The sequence below is a fragment of the Ornithorhynchus anatinus genome, chromosome 17, assembly GCF_004115215.2.
Source record: "Ornithorhynchus anatinus isolate Pmale09 chromosome 17, mOrnAna1.pri.v4, whole genome shotgun sequence".
Classification (NCBI taxonomy): domain Eukaryota; kingdom Metazoa; phylum Chordata; class Mammalia; order Monotremata; family Ornithorhynchidae; genus Ornithorhynchus; species Ornithorhynchus anatinus.
The window spans coordinates 37,865,879-37,889,315 of NC_041744.1; the positions used below are offsets into that span (position 1 = coordinate 37,865,879).

General features: G+C 49.0%; 1 protein-coding gene across 1 annotated transcript in view; it reads right to left on the reverse strand.

Annotated features, from left to right (window-relative positions):
* Window positions 1-23,437, reverse strand: part of SLC1A7 (solute carrier family 1 member 7) — a 48,718-nt gene that overhangs the window by 9,443 nt on the left and 15,838 nt on the right. Inside the window, exons 3-8 of the mRNA XM_029081663.2 lie at window positions 11,260-11,475; window positions 8,117-8,159; window positions 5,238-5,457; window positions 3,641-3,740; window positions 2,349-2,582; window positions 944-1,138 (exon numbers count right to left, since the gene is read on the reverse strand). Coding sequence (XP_028937496.1) covers window positions 944-1,138; window positions 2,349-2,582; window positions 3,641-3,740; window positions 5,238-5,457; window positions 8,117-8,159; window positions 11,260-11,475 — 1,008 coding nt within the window. The remainder of the gene's footprint in view (window positions 1-943; window positions 1,139-2,348; window positions 2,583-3,640; window positions 3,741-5,237; window positions 5,458-8,116; window positions 8,160-11,259; window positions 11,476-23,437) is intronic.

A 23,437-nucleotide genomic window follows, 5' to 3' on the forward strand; every position in this document is an offset into this window, starting at 1 on the left:
GATGTGGAGGTGGATGGGAAATCATTGGTGATTCTTGAGTGGGAAGATGTGAGTAGAAAAATGATCCAGGCAGCAAAGTGAAGTATGGACTAGAGTGGGGAGAGACAGGAGGTCTCAGTGAGAAGGTCATTGAGAAGACTGATGCAGTAATCTACGTGGGCTAGGATAAGTGCTAGGATAAAAGCACTATGGTCTAGTGGAAACAGCACCAGCCTGGGAGTAAGAGGACCTGGGTTCTAATCTCAGTTCTACCATTTGTCTGCTGCGTGACCTTGGGCAAGTCACTTAACTTCTCTGGGCCTCAGTTATCTCATCAGTAAAATGGGGATTAACACTGTGAACCCCATGTGGGACAGAGACTGTGTCCAACCTGCTTATCTAGTAATGATCCCAGTACTTAGAACAATGCCTAGCACATAGTAAGTGCTTAACAAATATCAGTGAAAAAAAATGCTTGGATCACTATAGTAACAGTTTGGATGGAGCTTGTTGTGGGCAGAAAATGTGTCAGTTTATTGTTATACCCTGCTCTCCAAAACATTTAGTACAGTGCTTTGCAAGCAGTAAGCACTCAATAAATACAGTTGAATGAATGATAATCCCTGCGCACAGGAGCTGAACAAGGCTGATGGAAGGGTGGAATCCAGGAAGGGTAATGGGTAGTTCTCTGGGTTCTGGATGTTTCCTCTAGTTACGTAGTGTCCGGATCCTAGCCCCACCCTCTGAATGGAGTAAGTGAAAGTGAAGCCACCCACCTCAGGTGGCTCCCCTCACCCCACCATCCATGGGAAGCGATGCACCCAACTCAGAGATGAGGCCCACTGGGGCCCTGGGTGGACCTTACCTGGAGGTGAAGCTTACCTGAAGGTAGGGGTGGTTTGGGCCTGCGGGCCTCCCAGGGGCAGGAGGGTAGTATGGTGACGCAACCCCCCAACCCCATTACCTGATGGTAATGATCTGGCCAAAGTCGAGCTCGTAGTTGTTGACTTGCGCGATGAAGATGGCAGCCACAGCTTCGTAGAGGGCAGTGCCGTCCATGTTAATGGTGGCCCCCACGGGCAGCACAAAGCGGGCAATTCGACGGTCAATGTGGTTGTTCTCCAGCAAACACTTGAATGTGATGGGCAACGTCGCTGAGCTGGAAAGCAGCAACATAGCCTCTGTTTGGACACTGGCCCCTCTGCAGGTCCTGCTCCCTCCCCCTTGGGGATGGGTACAAAATGGGAAGCTGAGCCCTGTCTCTTGGCGCCAGAGGAACTGGAGTCCCACCATCAGGAGAATGGCTCTAATGACATAGGGACAGCCCCACTGGAGGGAAAATGGTTCCATTATTGGAGGAATCAGCTCTGCTGTCAACCCAAGACCCCCACTGTTGGGGAATCCCCCAAAATGCCTTTTTTTAAGGAAATCTGTGGCAGCAGGCACCTTTGACTAAGGTGACCTAAAGGCCTCTCTGCTGATTTATCTTGCTCTAGAAATTATATGGATGGCCACATGTCCCAGCATGCATTGCTGTGGTGACTGCTGTGTTCCTGCTTAGACTATGAGCCTGTTGTTGGGCAGGGATTGTCTCTATCTGTTGCCGAATTATACATTCCAAGTGCTTAGTACAGTGCTCTGCACATAGTAAGTGCTCAATAAATACGATTGAATGAACTGAATGAATGAATGAATGGTGCCAACCTGAGGCCTAGGGTAGGAGGAGGAAAATGGAATGGAAAGGGGAGAGCTGGGAATGCAATAGAGGAAAGTGGTCTTTTTCATCTTGGCAGCTGATGGGATACATGGACCAGGGTAGGTGGAGTTTAATCAGGGAAGGTCACCAATGAAGGTGGAATTTCAGGAAGCTTTGAGGATGAGAAGGGCTGTGGCCTGGTGGATTGTTTATGGAGGAGACAATTCCTGTTAGGAGAAAAGATGTGACCGGTAAATCGGGAACAAGAAACTGCTGCAGTGCTTAGAACAGTGCTTGGCACGTAGTAAGCGCTTAACAAATACCATAATTATTATAGGAGAAGCTGAGCGTGAGCAGGGGAGTAGTGGGTGAAGAGAGCAGGTACATAGAATGGACAGAGCTGGTGGGTGTGCATACATATATAAGCATGGGTGTGCCTCGGTGCTCTTATGCATGTGTCTGGGCAGATTGTGTAAATGTGTTTGCACATGGGCCAGTGAGTGTGCATGTGTCCTTACATGTGTCCTCTTCTAGAGTCTCTGTAATGCAAGGGTTGCAGGGAAGGGAACAGTTGACTGGGGAGCCCCCCGACATCCCCATTCCCAGTGGCACGGAAGCAAGGATCCTGGGGAGGTGAGGGGGTGGGGGTGGGGTCTGGCTGGTCCTGCTGCACCTGGATGAGGTGGCCAGGGCAATGAGCAGGGCCTGCAGGATCCCCCGGATGAAGACGATGGGATTTTTCTTGGTGATGAGGAAGTAGACGGTGGGCAGAAGGAGCAGGCCGTGCACCATCAGCCCGCACACCACCGTGACGGCATAGAAACCCAGCTTCCTCCCGATGGCCGAGGGGTCATCCATCTCCAGGATCTTGCCCGCGATGAGGAACACAATCCCAAAGGGGAAGTACCTGAGAAGGCAGGAGAAATGGGCAGGAACCTAGTTCGAGGGCCAGGGCAGCAGAAGTGGGCCCCGGGATCTCACAGGGGCTCCCTGGTCCGAGCTGGAGCCCTCGAGCGTGGGCTGCAGGGCTGGGTTAAGGCAGGGTCGAGGCCGGGTCCCCTATCCTCTGGCTCTGGTATTTCACGGCTCTGCTAGCCGTTCCCCCTGAGCTCAGAGACTTTGCTTCCTTCAGCCTCTGGGCCCAAAGATTGAGCCAAATCCAAGAGACGCCTTTCCCCCCAACTACAAACTGTGCTTGTTCTGCAAACATTTCCCTACTCCTCAGAAGCCTTCAGTGGTTGTCTGGGTATGCAAAGGGAGAACAGTTTGCCATAGACGTGCTCTATTGGTTTATGAATGTGCCTGGGCACCCTATCAAATCTACCGACCTGATATCCGATCTTCCAACCTTGCCCATTCCTCTCTGCATCGAGCAGAATCTCCTGACCGATGATTTTAAGGCACATCATCAGCTCTCTCCCTCCTCAGTCAGTCAAGGTTGATTGACGGCTTCACTGACCTTGGCTTCCCTGACACTGTCGTCTACTGGTTCTCCTCCTATCTCTCTGACTTTTCACTGTCAGTCTCTTCTGCGGGATCCTCCTCTGTCTTCCCACCCTCTAACTATGGGAGTCCCTCAAGGCTCAGTTCTAGATCTCCCCTATTTTCTCCATCCACACCCATTTCCTTGAAGAACTCATTTGCTACCATGGCTTTGACTACTATCTCTATGCAGATGAATCCTAAATCTACCTCTCAGCCCTGACCTCTCTCCTCCTCTCGGTCTCACATTTCCTCCTGCCTTCAGGTCATGTCTACTTGGATGTCCCATTGACACCTGAAATTGAACATGTCCAAACTGTGTGCCTTAGAACACTGTACCAAGCACTTGGGAGAGTACAATACGTGGGGTCCCCCAGCCATCCCTTGGTGCCTGCTCCCCTGCCCGATGGAAGAGTCCAGCTCAGGGGCTCTGGAAGGGACTTGCGGTGATGTTTCTGGAAGATGGAAGCCCAAGTCACTTACCACACAGCCACGGCCACAATCTTCATGACTGACTCATTCAGACACTGGCAGAAGCTGACCAGAGGGACCCCGCTCTCTCCCATCCTGCCAAGCATGATTCCTGCAGAGACACGCCCACACCCTGACCCCAGCATCCGCACACAGTCACACCCACAGTTCATGCACACATACTCCCAGCCACACACACACACACACACACACACACACAGAGCATCATACCCGCTCACCTCCAGAGTGCCATATACAACAACACACAGTCACAAACACACACAGTGATATCCTCACATACACATTCAGTTGGGTTGCCAACAGCTGACAGTGATTTTTACTAGCAGTATGACCTATAAGGATTTTTACTGATTGGCTAAAAGTAGGAGAGAGAAGGCTTGGTGGGGGGTACAGGAGTGGCGAGGGGGTCTGGGAGTGGCTGCTGATCACCTGGGCACTGCCAGCCAGACTCACAAGAACTGGTGTTTGCCACAGTCTCTCTCGGCAGCTGGCAAGCCTGACTCCTCCCCCTCCCCCTCTCATTCCTCTCCGGAGTCTTTGGCCTGGAGCTGGGGCTCCCTTGGTCTGCCATTGCGTGGACAGCACAGATGTCAACCAATGAAGCCCAAGAGGCCAGAGTGGGGCTGGCTAAGGCGAAAGTGGGGAGGTCACCCCTGGGGATGAAAAAAACTGGGCAACTTGGGCAGAAGTTGAAAAGCATCCAGCCCAAATTAGGGAAGGGGCCCAGGCGGGGAAGGTCAGACCTGGCAGCCCCTCCCACTACAGGGAGCTGGAGTAGGGGTGGGGGACAGGAAGGGGCAGACTTCTCCAGGGTGGGGTAGGGTCCAGCAGCTCCTAGGGGGATGGAGACCCTCTCCCTTGGGGGAGAACTGAGGCTCAGAAGGGGCCAGGGTGGGAATGGCAGTGGGAGGAAGAGCTGTCTCCCTGTATCCTCTGTCTTTGCTGGGCAGATGGCAAAGCGGCCATGGCCGTGATAGCAGTGGTGGTGACCACGGTGAAGACCATGCTGGCAGTGGTTAAATTGATTACGGCCCTAGCCACAAAAGTGGTGGCTACATGTCCCCGGGATTCCACTGGCTGAAAACCTAGTATGATCACATGGACATCCAGGGAGTGGGCCGGTGGGGAGCAGGGAGACGGGGCTATCCAGAGATGGACCTCGGGGAGACAGGAAGCAGAGCTTCCCTGAACTTGGCAGTCCAGAGACCCCACTTGAACTTTTTAGGATGGGATCCAGGGTGGAGGGGCAAGGGCAGGGACAGGGACAGGAGTAGGATAAGTCACCAGGGATGAGATGGGCCCTCGACCCTGGACCCTGCCCAGGCCCTGGTCCTTTGGAGGAGCCCAGAACTTGGAATAGGTGGGTGGGTCAGAGACAGCTTGGACACAGGTTCGGGGGGAGGGAGGGAAAGCAGAAAGACAAATATCCCCCCATCCTCTGGGGAAGCCAAACTGCTTCCACCCACCCACCCAGGGGAACACCCTGGCTGTTCAGTGTCCACCCTCCAAGGACAGGCGTTTGGGGTCAGGGGTAGCAGAGTCCAGAGGAGTGAGAACATGTGCCTAGATCTGGTGCCCAGGCACGTACCCATGGTGGCCGAGAAGATGACTATACCCAGCACGTTCATGCCGTCGCTGGTGCCGGGCTCCGACCTGTACACGACTTCTGGAGGCGGGGTGATGTCCAGGACAAAGTTCTGCACGTTGGACCCGTTCTCCTCCTGGACCCCGTAGACGATGACTCTGTGGGTGGTGCTATGGGGGCCCACCGGGCTGGCCTTGACCACGGGGACTGTCTTGGTGCGGTACTGCCAGGAAGCCCGCACCGAGAGGCCGTAAGTGACGGATGGGCCACCAACCCCAGCCCAGCTCCCCAGTGGCTTGGCCTGCCCCCCAGCCTTGCAGCTTGCAGCATAATGGAAAGGAGAGGGGCTTGACTGCAAGAGAGAGAAATGTCCCCTGGGGATTGTGGACATCTCAAACCAGAGCCTGGGACTCAGAGGACTGGGGTTCTAACCCCAGCTCTGCCACTTGCCTGATGTGAAATCTCAATCTCCACTCCTCAACTCTCTCCATCTCTGCAGTTTCCTGACATCTCAAGTTTAATATGTTCAAAACAGAACTCCTTATCTTCCTGCCCAAACCCTGTCCTCCCCTTGACTTTCCTATCACTGTAGATGGCAGCTCCATCCTTCCTGTCTCACAAATCAGTAAACCTTGGCGTTATCCTTGACTCCTCTCTGTCATTCAACCCACATTTTCAATCCATCACTAAATCCTGTGGGTCCCACCTTTACAACATTGCTAAAATGCACCCCTTACTCTCCATCCAACCTGCTACCACGTTAATACAATCATCCCATCCCATTTGGACTACTGCATCAGACTCCTTGCTAACCTCCCAGCCTCCTGTCTCTCCCCACTTCAGTCCATACTTCACTCTACTGCCTAAATAATTTTTTTATAAAAATGTTCAGAACATGTTTCCCTGGTCTTCAAAAAGGTCCAGTGGTTGCTCATCCACCTCTGTATCAAACAAAAACTCCTCATGATTGGCTTCAAAGCACTCAATCACCTTGCCCCCTCCTACATCACCCTGCTGTTTTCCTACTACAATTCAGCCCGCACACTTCACTGCTCTAACACTAATCTCACTGTGCCTTGATCTCATCTATCTCGTCGACAACCCCTTGCCCACATTCTGCTTCTGGCCTGGAGCACCTTCCCTCCTCAAGTCTGACAGGCAATTACTTTCCCCTCCTTCACAGTCTTCAGACACATCTCCTTCAACAGACCTTCCCAGAGACTAAGCCCCCGCCTCATTCTTCTTCTCCCACTCCCTTCTGAGTTGCCCAGACTTGCCCCCTTTGTTCTTTCCCCCTCCCAGCCCCTCAGAACTTATGAATATAACTGTAATTCATTTGCTTATATTACTGTCTGTCTCCCCATCTGTAGACTGTAAGCTCTTGGTGGGAAGGGAATGTGTCTTTCATTGTTGTATTGTACTCTCTTAAGCACTTAGTACAGTGCTCTGCACACAGTTAGTGCTCAATAAATACAATTGAATGAATGAATGAAATGGTATTTGTTGAGCACTTTCTGAGGACTGTATTAAGCACATGGGAGAGCACTTCACTTCTCTGTTCTTCCCTTTCCTCATCTTTAAAATGGGGATCTGATATCTGTTTTTCTTCCAACTTAAGACTATAAACCTGATGAGGGACAGGCACTGTGACTGACTTGATTCTTTTGTATCTTCCCCGGTGTTTACAGCTAACAAATGCCTATTATTAATTATTATTATTGAGTTCTCTGGAAGGGTCTCCACATTTCTCTCTCCTTCTCCAGCCCTACAGGGGAGGAGTCAGACATCTTCCTTCCCCAGTGAATCTCTCCAGGCGTTGAACCCCTTCCTCCCCATTTTTTAGAGATAGACACTTCCATGGGGAGAATCCAGATGCAAATCTGTCCCACTGTCTGGGATTCACATTGGGTAGAGTAGGCAAGCTGACTGGCTAAAAAAGTAGCATCGTCCCATGGATACCGGCTGAGAGCTGTTTGAGGGTTGGGGACTGGTTTTGAGGAGGACCATGGATAGTCTAGACTGAAAGGTTGTTGAGGGGTGGGAACATGTCTGCCAACTCTGTGGTACTGTACTCTCCCCAGTGCTCAGTATAGCGTTTGGCACGCAGTAAGCATTCAATGAATACCACTGATGATGGTGATTCATTGGCTGCTGCAGGACCTTGGACCAAGCTCGGAGACCACCCGGCTTCACCACTCCCTTGGGATGGGCCGATTCACTACTGTTCTGGCCCTGAGGCCAGGTCACTGGGCAGGGAAGTGGTCTGCTGCCTCTTGGTCCTTAGTCCCCCAAGAAAGAATGAAAATGGATCGGCTCCCACAGCCTCATCCTTGCAGCCTAATCTATCCAGGGCTCAGCTCCAATGGGCCACCGGGACTTCGGGAGGAACTGTGTGAGGTCAGCTCTTGGGTACCCATCATTATGGTTACAGACGGACCATTCCAACACCCCCAACATCCCTCCCTGCCTTTACTGATTAGTGCTCTTTCTTCCCCTTGGCCCAGGCCGGTTCCAGCTTGGAAAGGGAAGATGGTAGAATGGTGGTGAGTTGGGGAGGAGGAGGAGATGATCAAGTAGTGGAAAAAGCTGAAATGGGGGAGAAACTGCAGGGCAGAATCCAGGAGCAGCAGAGAGGGACTTGGAGAGGGGACTGGTATGGGCAAACAGAGGGAGGAAGACATAGGCAGAACAATTGACAAGTTGAGAGACTTGGGAGAGAGAAGAGAGATAAAGAGACATACCAAAGGAGGAAATGGAAAGGCCCAGAGAGCGTAAAGGGAAACAACTCCTTCTGTCTAACCCAAGTGCAGACAGTTGCCTTCTCCTGTCTCTGGATAAGTGGAAATGTTTCCCTGGTACCCTCAGTCCAAAGGTGCACTCACCTGTTTGAATGTGGCCTCCACAAGGTTTGCTGGAAACATATTTCTGGAGAGGGAAAACGCACTCAATAAATACTACTGATGGTGATAATGATGATGAAAAAGGAAGGAAGACAGTGAGTAGATCACTCTACACCAATAAGCTTTCATTAAGTACCAGTGACTCATTTAATAATAATAATAATAATTTTGGTATTTGTTAAGCACTTACTATGTGTAGAGCACTGTTCTAAGCGCTGGGGTAGATACAGGATAATCAGGATGTCCCACTTGAGGCTCACAGTTAATCCCCATTTGACAGATGAGGTAACTGAGGCACAGAGAAGTTAAGTGACTTGCCCACAGTCACACAGTTGACAAGTGGCAGAGCTGGGATTCAAACTCATGACCTCTGACTCCCAAGCCCCTGCTCTTTCCACTGAGCCAAGCTGCTTCTCTGAATAATAATTTATTGAATAATAATAATAATAATTTAATGAATAATGTTAGCCTCTTAAGGTCAGGGATCAGGTCTACCAGTTGTATTTTACTCTCCCAAGTACAGTGTTCGGTACCCTATTAGTATCACTAAATCCTGTTGGTTCCACCTTCACAACATTGCCAAAATCCTCTATTTCCTCTCCATCCAAACTGCTATCAATTTAATCCAAGCACTTCTTCTCTCCCACCTTGATTACTGTATCAGCCGCCTTAGTGACCTCCCTGCCTTCTGTCTGTCCCCATTCCAGGCGATACTTCACTCTGCTTCCGGGACCAGTACCCTCCGGGGACAATTCACTGGGACCAGGAAAGGGAGTTATAGCTGCTCTCCCTCCTCCTTAGATTGTGAACTCCACATGGGTCAGGAACTTAGTCCCAGCTGCATAAAATGTATCTTTACCAGGGTTTAGCACAGGGCTTGGCACATAGTAAGTGCTTAAGAAATTGCACCATTATTTTCCCTACTATTACTGCTTCCAAGCAGACCAGACCTGGGATTTTTGGAGGTACATGTTTTGGGGGCATCAAGAAGTTGATATTTAATTTCCCAGCCCTCTAGCTCTTCTAGGTGGTTGCTGGACCACCTCTACTTTGTAAGCTCACTAGAGACAGGGGACATGTCTGCTAATTCTGCTATATTGTACTCTCTCAAAATCTTAGAGCAGTATTTTGCATGTGGTAAGTGCTCAATAAATACCTTTGATTGATTGATTGACAGCCCTCAGGAAGACACGGACATGAGATACCTGTGATATTGTGTGCAATATGCCAGGAGAAACATGATATCAGAACATGTGGGAAGCAGCATGGTCTAGTAGAAAGAACATGGGCCTAGGAGTCAGAGGACCTGGGTTTTAATCTCAGCCCTGCCATTTTCCTGTTATGTGACCTTGGGTAAGTCACTTCACTTTTTTGTGTCTTGGTTTTGTCATCTGTAAAATGGAGATTAAGTCCTACTCCCTTCTATTTAAGGACTGTGAGCATCATGTGGGACAGGATCTGTGTCCAACCTAATTATCTTGCATCTATTCTTGGTACCCAGTAAGCACCTAAAAAATACCATAATTATTATTATTACATGCCATTTTGTGGAATTATACTGATTTTGTCCAATCCTCAAGTGTTTCTCTTGTGGGGGGTGGGAGCCCTGACCCACCCAACCTGCTCAAGAGTTGTTGCCTGGTTCCTGGTCAATCAGTCAATCAATCAATCATTCTTCAGAGGTCTTTACTGAGAACTTACATCTCTACCCAGAGGTAGAGATGTAGCTGCACCAGGCAGGGGACAGGTCAACTAATAATGAGATTGGTATAAAGCTGGACAAGTGGCTTGCTTTTAACTTTTTCACATTTACCAGATTTAGGGCCAAAAATTTGGGGCCAAAGCTCCACTTCACCCCACACTCACATCCATGCCAGTGTCTGGTCTCGCAACGACCTCACCCATGATCACCCGCATGCCTATGTATCTGGCCACTTTTGTGCCCATGACCTCAGGAGGAGACAGCGATTGGTGGAGAATTGTGATGCCCCTTGATTCTGGAGAAGGAGGAAGAGAAAGAGGCTGAGGAGGAAGAAAAGACAAGGAGGTGATCCCCCTTGGGGTCATGAACTCCTAGCCTTGTCTGTGCCATGAGCTGTCTCTCTTGCCATTAGGTCAGGGCTGAATCGGCCCCACTAAAACAGCAGGGCTAGCCAAGGAAACACTGTGTCATCTGACCAAGGGCAAGATTGAACTTTCTCCAAATCTGAGTGGGTTTAAAATATTTTGTGTCCTTCACTCTTTTTTTTTTTAATCCCTGAGGAACTGGTCTGCTGTGGTAGTGCCAGCCTGAATTCCTCTGCGGAGTGATTAGGTTTTTGGAAGTGACTTTGGCTCTTCTGGGCTGGGCTGGGGCCTGGGCAAACCACTGATGCTCCCACCCATCTGATGCCCACCCTTTCCCCCACCTGACCTGCTCTATCAGTCAACCAATCACAGTCAACCAATCAATCATTGGTATTTATTGAGCATTTACTGTGTGCGGAGCACTGTACTAAGCACTTGGGAGATGACAAAAAGGTCAGTAGAGTACAATATAGTAGGCGGTCTGTCATAGCCACAGGGAACCTAGCAGTAAGATCCTTGGAGCTTGTAATGACCCATCTAAAGCTAACACTGCCCTTCCTACCCCCTATCCTGTGACCCATACACCACACTCACAGGAAGCAGGAATTCCTGACTGTTTCTCCTTAAATCTTATTAACATTAATATGTCAATCACTGAGTTAATCACCTAACTCTTCCCAACTTTCCCATCACGGCTAAGAACACCACGATCTTCACTGTACCTGAAATCCACAACTTTGGCATTATTATTAGAGAAGCATTGTGGCTTAGTGGAAAGAGCAGAGACCGGGAAGGCCCTATGTGCTGGACCAGTGTTGGGCACTGGGATGTGGAGAAGTGGGGATCCCAGGACGTCAGTGACTTTGTCCAAGACACTGGGGTCAGGAGCTGGGAGCCCAGGCTGCAGTACCCTTCCAGGAGTAACTTGGGAGACTGGGGAAACTGGGTAACTGGGGTGACTGACTGTGGTGGCTGGGGTGAATGAGTCGTGGCAGGCTGAGCTGCAAAGACGCTTTACTTGGAGGCAAGGGAGCAGGGAGAAGAAGCACAGTCTTTACCTGATGAGGTCCAGCAAAGCATCCGCCGAGCTCATGATTGGCTTCCCGCTCTGCTCCGTGTTCTCCTTCTGGGCCGCCCCGCCAGGGTGGATGGCACAGACCATAACGATGCCCACAATGACCGCCATGAAGGTGGTCCACAGGTAGTACGCTACAGTGATGATGCCCAGGCGACTCGACGTTTTGGCATCCAGTGCTGCCAACCCGGACATTAGGCTGGAGAGAGAAGAGGCAGCGGCACATCAGGGCCCTGGTTGTGAGGGCAGGATGACGGCTGAGGGCTCAGTTTTGCCCTGGGAGAACTGAGACCCAGATGCGAGGTCCAGAGTGGGGAGTCCCATCCCTTTACCCTCAGCCAGCTTCCTCTCCACGACTCGGGAGAGGAGCAACAGGAAGAAGAAAACATTGACCAAGCCTGTAGAGGGAGATGGGGCCATGATGGCAGCCCACTTTTTTTCCAAGGTGCACTGGTTTTGGCTGCTTCCCCAGAGCAGACACTGAGTTGTTGGTCAGTGATGTTATTACCTGGTGGTGTTTTCTGGCTCCAAGAACCCCACTGACACCCTCATGTTGATCACCTTCTGTCCCAAACTGGGGCTTTAACTGTTCAAACCAGCAGCACAGCAGGCAAAGAGCTTTGGAGCAGATTCCTTGGCACTATTTCTCCTCTCCACCCAGCCCTACAGGCCATACTGCCTGGCCCAGGGGCCCAAGCGTTTATTCCTTTCCCAAAACACCACTCACCTTCAGTTTGCTTTTCCAACTGGTAAGCCTTTCATTATCAAATTTTCCATTCTCTATGTGCTGCAGTGGCCAAATAATGATAATTGTGGTATTCGTTAAGTCCCTAGTATGTGCCAGGCAGGCAGTGTGCTAACCGCCGGGCGAGACACAATATAATCAGGCTGGAAACACTCCTTGTTTCACTGTGTAAGATGGAAGGGAGAACAGGTATTTTATCTCCACCTTACAAAGGAGGAAACTGAGGCACAGAGAATATTAATAATAGAAAATGACTATGGTATTTACTAAGTGCTTACTATGTGCCAGGCACTGTACTAAGTGCTGGGGTGGATACAAGCAAATTGGGTTGGACACAGTCCCTGTCCTGCATGGGGCTCACAGTCTTAATTCCCATTTTAAAGATGAGGTAACTGAGGCACAGAGAAGTTAAGTGACTTGCCCCAGGCCACACAGCAGATGAGTGGCAGACCTAGGACTCAAACCCAGGCTTCTTAATTCTCAGACCCATGCTCTTTCTACCAGGTCACACCCGATTCCCACTTCAATGCCTGCTGAGACTTCCCTTCCGGGCTCCTCCTCCCCACTGCCGCAGAGTTGGCCAGCAAAATGAGAGAGGGTTTGAGAGATACTGCAAGTCCAATTCTCCCTGGGAACTGGAGCTTGTGGAGTAGATTGGGAGGACCTACCCCTTGTGCCTAGTTTGAAACCAGAACTGGCAGACAACATTGGGACAACACTGGGATAATTGGGGTGGGGAGTTCCAGCCTGATGCTTGGATCTTATTGTCCCTGAGGTCCCGAGACACACTCTCATCACAGACATTTTTATGAATCTTCAAAACATTCTCCCAACCTTCACCATTGACTGATACTGGGTCTGGTGTTGGCAGTAGCATTAGCCTGCAGAATGCAGGATGATGCTCTGGGGCCCAGAGATAGTCTAAGTAAAATATGTACTTGACCAGAAACTAATTTATTTTACAACCAGTCTAATTTCTTTTGGGCTCTGGGCCCATTAACTTGTTAGACTGGGTTCTTGGATCAGAGGCAGCACAGTGGGACCAAACATCCTCAAATGAGGGGGATAGTCATGGAATCTGGGGTTTCTTCCTTCCACCTGAAAAACCTAAAGTCCTTTCTTCATCTGAGGGAGTGGAAGGGGTCCTCAGCTGAGATGGTGATGGAGACAGGAGGGAGTTAGAGGGAGAGGAATAGATCCCACCGTTTCCTACTTTTCAGCAGCTTTCACAGCCACCGGGGCCTCTGTGGGTTACCTGTGGGCCATACTCATTGGGATTTTGGTTTCCAGTAATGGCAGGAATCCCTTTCACTGGCACAGCAGCTGGACCTCTAACCAGGAGGTGACTGCAACAGTTGGCCTGCCCAGGACCAGCCTGCTAAGGCCTTTCCCTCTGTGGGTCGGTGGCAGAGGGCGACTCCAGCCCAACTAGGTTCCAAGAGCAGCTCTGGCAGCCTCGAATGCTCAACCCAGGATGGGCAGAATGAGCTAGGACAGAGTAGGTTCTGCCCCCAGTGTGCTGAGTGGGCACAGTTGCCACCTGGTTCTGTCCCCTCCAGTCTGCAGTAGCTGGTGCTGCTACATGGGTAGTGCTCAGTTGGGGTCAACACTCCCTCCCCTCCCCCACTCCTTTGTACATTTGCCATGGTGGTGCTTTTCCCATCACAGTGCCAGCTTTCCTGCTCTTCTTCAGCTGATAGCTCAGTACATGGGCATAGAACATACTCCGGGCCAGAGAGGGTCAACTCAGCAGTCTCTGAGAAGGGTTGTCTCCAGCCAAGGTCACAATTCCAAGCTTTGTCTCTGCTTCCTTGCCCTGTCCTGGGGAGAGTCTGGCCAAGGGCAGCACCTTGGGGTGATTCTGGGAGTGTTGATGCTGTTTCTGGGAACTCCGGGTGGAGGGGTCAGTTTCTTTCTCCAGACCTGATTTCCTTGTTTTGTATCAGAGCAGAGCTTCCTCTTGCCCTTCTAGCAGTACAACATCCAGACCCCTCACCAACATCCCAGGAGGCACCCACCACCCAACCCTTTAATCTCTCACATTGGTCCTCCTTAAGCTCCCGCCCCACTTGCTGACCCTGTTGTTCCGGGTGACGCCCATGCGGGAGGTAGAGAGTGAGGCAGGTTAGTGCTCTGAACCATAAGCCATTCATGCTGGGCTGCGATGATGTGGGAGGGTGGTGCAAAGTTTTGGGTGATTGGTGAGGCTAGTTAATTAGATCTCAATGGAGTTCCCCAGTAATAATAATAATAATATTGATAATTGTGGTACTTGTTAAGCATGCTGGGGTAATAAACCTGATAATCAGGTCAGACACAGTCCTTGTCTCACATGGGTCTCATGGTCTAAGATGGAAGGAGAAAAGGCACTGAATACCCATTTTACAGATGAGAAAACTGAGGCACAGCAAATCAAAGTTGTTTATTGAGTGTTTTCTGTCTGTAGGGCATTTTAGTAAGCATTTGGGAGAGTAGTAATAATAATGTTGGTATTTGTTAAGTGCTTACTATGTGCAGAGCACTGTTCTAAGCACTGGGGTAGATACAGGGTAATCAGGTTGTCCCATGTGAGGCTCACAGTTAACCCCCATTTTATAGATGAGGTAACTGAGGCACAGTGAAATTAAGTGACTTGCCCACAGTCACACAGCGGACAAGTGGCAGATCTGGAATTCGAACCCATGACCTCTGACTCCCAAGCCCGGGCTTTTCCCACTGAGCCACGCTGCCAATACGCTAGAATTGGTAGACACAATCCCTGCTCACTACTGTCGGTTAGTTTTGTGTCCATCAATCTCCCTGTTTGATTGTAAATTTCTTGTGGGCAATGACCATGCTCCTTACTCAATTTTACTCTCCCAAGCACTTAGTCCAGTGTTCTATGGACAGTAGGTCCTCAATAAATAATAAGTGTACCATTTTTTAAGCATCTACTATAGGTCAAACACTGTAAGTGCTGAGGAAGTTACAAAATACTCAGTTCAGACATAGTACCTTTCTCACATGGGGTCTACTCATCATTATTGATTGATGAATTACAACTGAACAATCCCGAACATAAGTTTCACCTAGATTTGAGTTTGGGACTATCTCCCTTCCCCAGAGAGCTAAATACCCATTATGCTAGGTCACTGGGCAGAGTTTCATGGGTGGGGCTTGTAGGAATTGGGGAAGTTCTTTGTGATATCACTGAGAAGCTGAAGTACTCAAGCCTGGGAAGTTCCTGTCACTGCCCCCCGTTTCTTCCCTTCCTTCACTCACAAATTCCCAATCGGCCTGAGACCCTGTGACCCTGAAAGATGACTCTTTGACCCTGGAAGTGATCCTGAATGGTGACCTACTTGCCTATTATTTCCCCCTCTGGACTGTAAGCTCCTTGTGGGCAGGGAATCTGTTGACAAACTCTGTTGGTTTGTACTTTCGCCAGCACTTATGACAGAGTTTGCCACACAAAAAGCACTCAAATACTGCTGATCGATTGATTCAAGGCAGAGCTACTGTCCTGGAGGATCTAGAATAAGCTGCACTGGCCCCGAGTCTCAGTTGCAGGAGTCAGAGTCCATCTCTGATCCATTCCTGGGATCAGACTAAGGGTAGGAAGTTCAAGTTGGGTGGAGAAAGGTCTCAAAAATCATGAGCACTGCAGGACTGTTAGATAGAGAGGCTCTGCCTCTGCCATGCTCCAAGTCCCAAACCCCGAGCTGGCTTAAGTCACCCATCCAGGTAGACACTCAGATACTCATAGACTAGGGGCTCAGCATCCTGGGAATTCTCTAGCTTGTTGGGTTGAAGCAGGGATCGGTCTAGGAGGTTCCTGGGAAGGGAACAGATGTTCTTCCATTCAAGCATTCATTCATTCAATCAAATTTATTGAGTGCTTATGGTGTGTAAAGCACTGTACTAAGTCCTTGGGAGAATACAATAAGCAAACACATTCCTGCCCACAATGAGCTCACAGTCTATGGGGGGCAAGAAACATAAATATAAATAAATTACAGATACACATATATATGTCTATATTTCAGAGATGGCTAGTCGATAACCTCTGCTGCCATCCCATTGTGACACCCAGGGCCTCTGCCCCCTCTATACCCTTTCCATTGATCCCTTCCTTCTGTGGCTGGGAGGGTGAGGAGCAGCGGCAGCAACCCACAGCCATCCCCTTACACCAGGCTGCTGGAGGCTGCCATATGGGAGATTCCCTTCCCACTCCTCACCTCCTCAATGGCCTCCCTGGGACTCCTGTGGACCCCCCCTTCTCCAGCCAGGAAGGTGAGAACCGGTGACGGTGAGGATGCTACTGCTCTCAGGACCTTGGGAAGACTGGGACCAGGGCTGATGCACTCTAAGCCATGAGGAGCCCCAAATTCTGCTCCTGCAGCTTAGGACCCTGGCTGGACGGACCGTGGTCCTGGTCTTTTATATTGTTTCTGTGTTTTTATTGTTTCAACCTCTCTGATATGTCCCCTCTTCCCTCACTTATTCTCAGTTTGTGAGCCCCTTGATGACCAGAGATCATGTCTAATTTTCTCCTAAATTTTTCTTCCTCTTAGCACTGACTACAGTGCTCAATACAAAGTACACACTAAATAAATTCTATTCCTTCTATTATTACCACTATTTTTCATTTGGGAAAAGGCAGAGGCCCCACAGTCCTGCTGGAGGGATATGGGGTTGGGGTTGATGGATTGTGCTGTCCCTTCCAGGGTTAGTATTCTAGCAACCTAGGCAGGAAGTACTGAAAATCTCCCTGCTCACCCGTAAAAGCCATCTGGATATTGCCCTGAAATGGATGATTATGGATAAAGTTATCAAAGGGGATTACTAGGATTAGACAGCAGTAATCCCACTGAGAAGTAATGGCCAAGTATTAGTCTTCCACCGTGGCACCTGGCATCATAATTGCAGTATCATGCTTGCTTCCAGGGTCTCCCTCCCACAGCCCTGTTTTCATTTGGTAATTGCTCTGCTCCAGAAAAAGCTCTTCCTAAGCAGTTTTCCAATCAGGCTGCTATGAAGGATGATTAATTCGAGCAGCCTGATTGGAAAGCCCGACACGTGACGATTGATTTAGGGCACTCAATCAGCTCTCTCCATTCTACTTGCTCTGCTCCTCTCCCACTACAGCCCGACTTGCATGTTACGCTCCTCTCAAGCCAGCCAACTCCTTGTGGCTTGTTCTTGACTCTCTTGTTCTCCTTCCTGCCTGGAACTCCCTCGTCTTTTGCATCTGACAGACCACCACTCCCCCCAACTTGAAAGCCCTTCTAAAATCTCGTCTCCTTCAGGAGGCATTCCCTAATCTCTCATCTTCCCACTCTACTTTTCCCCAACTACTGTAAGTCCACCATTTCTGTATCCCTTAAAAATCTGGCTACTCTATTCTCTATTTCTTTGTATAGATGTTTGCCTCCCCCACTGTAGAGTGTGATCTCGTTGTGGGCAGCGATTGTCACTCTTTATTGTTATATCATACTTTCCCAAACACATAGTACAGTGCTCTGCACACAGTAAGTGCTTAACAAATATGACTGAATGAATAAATGACTCTTCCCTGACTTCAAGTTCCCAGTAGCACTTAAGTACGTATCTTTAAACACTGTTACCTCTCCCTACCTGTAATCAATTTTAGGGTCCCCAGCAACATCTAGTTGAAAATCAATCAATCAGTGGTATTTACTGAATGCTTACAATGTACAGGGGACTGTATTAAGTTCTTGGGAGAATACAAGAGAGTGGGTTATTAGTCAGTCAGTTGTATTTATTGAGTGCTTACTGTGTGCAGAGCACTGTACTCAGCCCTGGGGGATATAACAATATAACAGAGCTGATGGACATGTTCCCTGCCCAGAACAAGCTAACAGTCTACATGATTCCTGCCCTCAAGGAGCTTATGGTCTAGTTGGAGAGAAAAATAAGAAGGAATAAGAAAAATAAGAAGGAATGTTCCATCTCTACCAACCATTTCAAACAGAAAAAAATTACCCAGAAGCTTGAGAATGTCATTCTAAGAAATCAAATGAGATAAAAATAACATGATAAATCACTCAAAAGAGTACAGGTCTGGGAGTCAGTAGATCTGCATTCTAAGTTCAGCACCGCCACTTGCCTACTGTGTGACCCTGGGCCAAATCACTTAATATATCTGCGCTTCAGTTTCTTCATCTGTAAAATGAGATTCAGAGTCCTCTTATATCTACCCTAATGCTTGGCACAGAGTAAGCACTTAAGAAATACCACAATTATTATTTTTATTATAATCACTAGATACTTAAGCTCCTCAAGGACAGAGATCATGTCTACTTCTCTACTTGGATGTTCTCCCGACACCTCAAACTTAACATGCCCAAAACGGAATTCCCTATCTTCCCACCCAAACCTTGTCCTCCCCTTGACTTTTCATCACCATACATAACATTATTCTCCCATCTCTCAAGCCCATTATTTTAGCATTGTCCTCAACTCATCTCTCTCATTCCACCCACATATTCAATCTGCCACCAAATTCTGTCAGTTCTTCTACCTTCACCACATCGCTACAACTTGCCCTTTTCTCTCCATTCAAACTACTACTATGCTGATTCAAGCACTTATCTTTTTCTGCCTTGTCTTTTCCAACAGCCTCTTGCTGACCTCCCTGCCTGCTGTTTCTCCCCACTCGGGCCCAAACTTCACTCTGCTGCCCAGATCATTTTTCTTAAAAAAAGTTCACTCGTCAACTCTCACTCTTCAAAAATCTCCAGTGGTTGTACACCCTACCCTGCAATAAACAGAAACTCCCTACCCTTAGCTCAATCACCTTGTCCCCCGTTTCTTACCTCACAGATTTTCTACTACAGTGATCTTCTCACTCGATCTCAACTATCCCATCTCTGACTCCTTGTTCATGTCCTGCCTCTGGCCTAAAACTCCCTACCCTTTCATATCCTGATAGACCACCAAGCTCCTTATCTTCATAGCCTTAATAAAAGACACCTCATCTCAGGTCTTTTCTGACTCTGCCCTCATTTCCCTTAACCCCTCTCCCTTCTGTGTCATCCTTGCACTTTAATTTCTACCCTTTAAGTGCTTGATATTCACCTCACCCTCAGCCCCATAGCACTTTATGGACATATGCATAATTTATTGTCATTTCTTTCTCCCCCCTAGACTGTAAGCTTCTTATAGGTAATAGTAATAGTGGCATTTATTGAGCATTTATTATGTGGCAAGCACTGTACGCTGGGGTAGGTACTAGATCATCAGGTCCTACTAGGGGTTCACAGCCTAAGTAGGAGGGAAACTAGGTATTGAGGACCCATTTTGTGGATGAAATAACTCAGGCACAGAGAAGTTAAGTAAATTGCCCAAGGTTACACAGCAGACGAGTGGCAGAGCCGGGATCAGAACCCAGGTCCCCTGACTTTCAAGCCCCTAGGGAACATGCCTACCAATGTCTTTACCTACCAATGTCTTTATATTTTACTCTCCCAAGTGCTTAGCACATTTAGTACTGTTTGCAGGCACAAATCAAATATCAGTCATTCAGTCAATTAATGGTGTTTGAGCACTTACTGTATGCAGAGCACTGTGCTTAGAACCTGGCTTAGTGGATAGAGCGTGGACCTAGGAGTCAGAAGGGTTCTAATCCTGACTCTGCCACTTGTCTGCTGTGTGACCTCTGGCAAGTCACTTAACTTCTCTGGGCCTTAGTTCCCTCATCTGTAAAATGGGGATTAAAAGTGTGAGTTCCATGTGGGACAGGCACAGCGTCTAACCTGATTATCTTGTATCTATCCCAGAACTTAGAACATTGCTTGGCACATAGTAAACACTTAACAAGTACTGTAATTACTATTATTATCATTATTATTATTATTTAGAAGAGAACAGTATAACAGAGTTGGTAGACTGCCCACAGTGAGCTTACAGTCTTGGGGGGGGGGGATGGACGGACTGCGATCTACTAAAATGAATAAATTACGTACATAAGTGTTGTGGGGCTGAGGGTAGAATGAATACCAAGCTCTCTAACGGGTATAAATTCAAGTGCAAGGGAGATGAAGAAGGGAGAGGGAGTATGGGAAAAAAGGGTTCAGTCAAGGAAGGCCTCTTAGAGGAGATGTGATCTCAATAGGCTTGAAGGTGGGGAGAGGTGGGGAATGTTCTATCAGATATGAAGGGAGAGGAAACAAGTTCCAGGCTGAAGGCAGGACATGGATGAGGGGTTGGCAGTGAGAAAAATGAGAGCAAGGTACAGTGATAGGTTGGTATTAAAGGAGGGAAGTGAGTGAGCTGGGTTGTAGTATATCAACCTGGAATTTCAGAAAGGAATTTTTGGAATCCTGGCAAAAATGTGAAATATATTGTTATAAGGAGTCATTGTACTGGAGAACTGGCCAAGCCATCTAGAGGGGAGCTTGCAAATTAGAGACCAATGACTCTCATTCCTATATCCTTGGCAATTTGGTAGCTTAGGGTCACTGAGTACTTGAAAAAGTACAACTTAATAATAATGTTGGTATTTGTTAAGTGCTTACTATGTGCAGAGCACTGTTCTAAGCGCTGGGGTAGACACAGAGGAATCAGGTTGTCCCACTTGGGGCTCACAGTCTTAATCCCCATTTTACAGATGAGGGAACTGAGGCACAGAGAAGTTAAGTGACTTGCCCACAGTCACACAGCTGACAAGTGGCAGAGCTGGGATTCGAACTCATGAGCCCTGACTCCAAAGCCCATGCTCTTTTCCACTGCGCCACGCTGCTACAACTTGGAGAAAAGACCACCAGGTTTGTGAAAGAGGAATTCATATCTCACTAATATATAGTTCTTTGAAAGGGTCAATTGACATGAGGATACAGGGGATTAGATTTACAAATTGCCTTTGACAAGTTTCTTTAAAAATACATAATTATGGGATTCAAAGGAATGTTCTGTGAAAAATTGACTCAGATATAGGAAGCCAAAAGAAGGGAAAAATGGCCACGTATTAGCATGGTGAAATAGATATAATGGAGTCCCTCACGGATCAGGGCTGGATCTGGTTTTATTTAAAATTTTCATAAAGGATCTAGAAGAGGAAGTGTGCAGTGGATTATCTCTGACTAATCGCCGGCTTCAGGCCTTAATATAAACACGTGGCTCTCAGGGGCCGGGCCAGGGAAATCCTCCAGGGCTGAATCTCATTTTTCCAAACTCTGAGCCATTTGTGCGAGCCACCGTGGCTTCATCCCTGTCTCTCAGAGGTGCCATATAATGGCCAGGACAGCTGGATCAGAACAAGAGGGGAACCGGGGAGGTTAAAGCTGTGTGCTCTGGCTGGGGAGGATTGCTGAGTTGGGCTGAGAGGGGTAGTGGAAGTTGACTGGAGAAGGGAGCTTCCTGCAGAGGAGGAAGCAGAGCTTCAGGGCCTCCTCTTAGCCCTTTCTCTGCACCCCCACCCAACTCTTCCTTCCCAGGCTGTCCCCAAGAAGGCGGCCTCCCTCAGCCAGTCCCTGCCCCTGCCCGTGAACTCCAGAACTGCAGGTGCCATTCTCATTAGGTTACCTGCCTCTGGGCCTGACTAGATTTGATTCTCTTTATTAATAATAATAATAATAATAATAATGATGGCATTTGTTAAGTGCTTACTATGTGCCGAGCACTGTTCTTTACTCTCCCCTTCCCTCCCCATTTGTCTCCTCTCCTTTTCCTCCTTCAGCCTCCTTCTCTCCCTGACATGGCCTGGTTCCTTTCTTCATTCATTCAATTGTATTTATTGAGTGCTTACTGTATGCAAAGCACTGTACTAAGTGCTTGGGAGAGTACTTTTATAAGCCAGGATGATTTCCTCTTCTCTGCCTGGCAATGACCCGGTCCAGCTTTTTGGTCCAACAATGGGGAGCCTCTCTCTGTGTCTGTCTTCTAAGCCATGTCAAAATTATGTCTGCAGTGGGGTTGTTGGCAGGGAGTCATGGGCAGCTGGACGGGCTTGGAAACTTGAGAGAACCTGCGGCCAGTTACCACAGCCAGGAGCCTTTGGGACTAGTTACTAAGAACACAGGAAACGGTATTCCCTTTCCCCCTGCCCCCAACTTGCTCCCTGGCCCCATTGCCCCTTCTCCCCACCCCAACCCCCTTACATTCTGGCTTGCCCATGTCCCTTTATGCTCCAGACTCCCCTCTATCCCACCCTACTCTCTAAGGAAGGCTAAAGTGCAGACAAAAGAAAGCCATAGTGAGCATCCATCCACACCCACCGACCCCACCCCAAATCTGAATGGACTGTCCAATCTGCCATCTCACCCCATCTAACCCCACAGCTGTGCAGGCCACGGGCCCCCGACATGTGACTTCAGTGGAGTCATCGCCCGGCCCAGATTCCTGGGCTGCCAGCTGTGGGTTCTGCACCTGCTGAGAGGTTGTTTCCCCTGGGTCACTGGGGAGTCGGAACCATGGAGAGTCCTGCACCTCTCCCCAACAGCCCACCATAGGATCTTGGCAGAGGGAGCCTGACTCACAGGCTCTTGCACATGTCTCCCATCTGGAGACCCCCATCCTTGCCCCAAGGCCTAGATCCAGGGTGACGGACTCCCAGGGAGGGCACAGTGTGACCTACGTCCCATGGCCAGGATGATTTCCGGGCAGTCTGGCGGAGCCCTTGGCGCCTCCAATTCCTCCTGTCCGTTCAGCCAAACAAGGCTTCCTGGTTCGAGGAAAAGAGGTCTCCGAGGTTTAGAACAATCCCTCACCCCGCGCCTTGGCTCGGAAATTGCTCTTACAAAACACTCTATGAGCTGAGCAAAGTGAATCAGAAACACATGACTATGTGACCTTGCAAGGCATCTGTGGTGGAAGTTGGAGAGAGCAAAGGGCTCGATGGGAAGGACTGCAAACAGGAGAGGTGGAAACCGTCTCGGCATTGGTGACAGCTGGGAGCCCTGGTGACAGCTGGGAGCCCAGGTCATCTTCCGGTACCACCCTGATCTCTCCCTGGGGAGGTGTTTGGTCGCCCTCATTGCCAGGTGTTCATGAAAAACCCACCCCTGTCCACTGTCCTGAGGCCAAGGACCAGTTGTAATGGAGAGTGTCAAACTGAGGTGACACCTCGGCAGTCCCTCCTAGGAGGTCTGGTCCTCCCAGTAGGAGTCATTCCACCTTCTGGCACCTGGGGAAACTGAAGTCACACCTCACCTGCCCCACTAACACACAATCTACCACCATCACCACCAAAAAGGACAATGACTCTCCAGAAAGCAGAGAGCAATAAAAGTAATAATAATAATAATGTTGGTGTTTGTTAAGCGCTTACTATGTGCAGAGCACTGTTCTAAGCGCTGGGGTAGATACAGGGTAATCAGGTTGTCCCACATGAGGCTCACAGTTAATCCCCATTTTACAGATGAGGGAACTGAGGCACAGAGAAGTGAAGTGACTTGCCCACAGTCACACAGCTGAC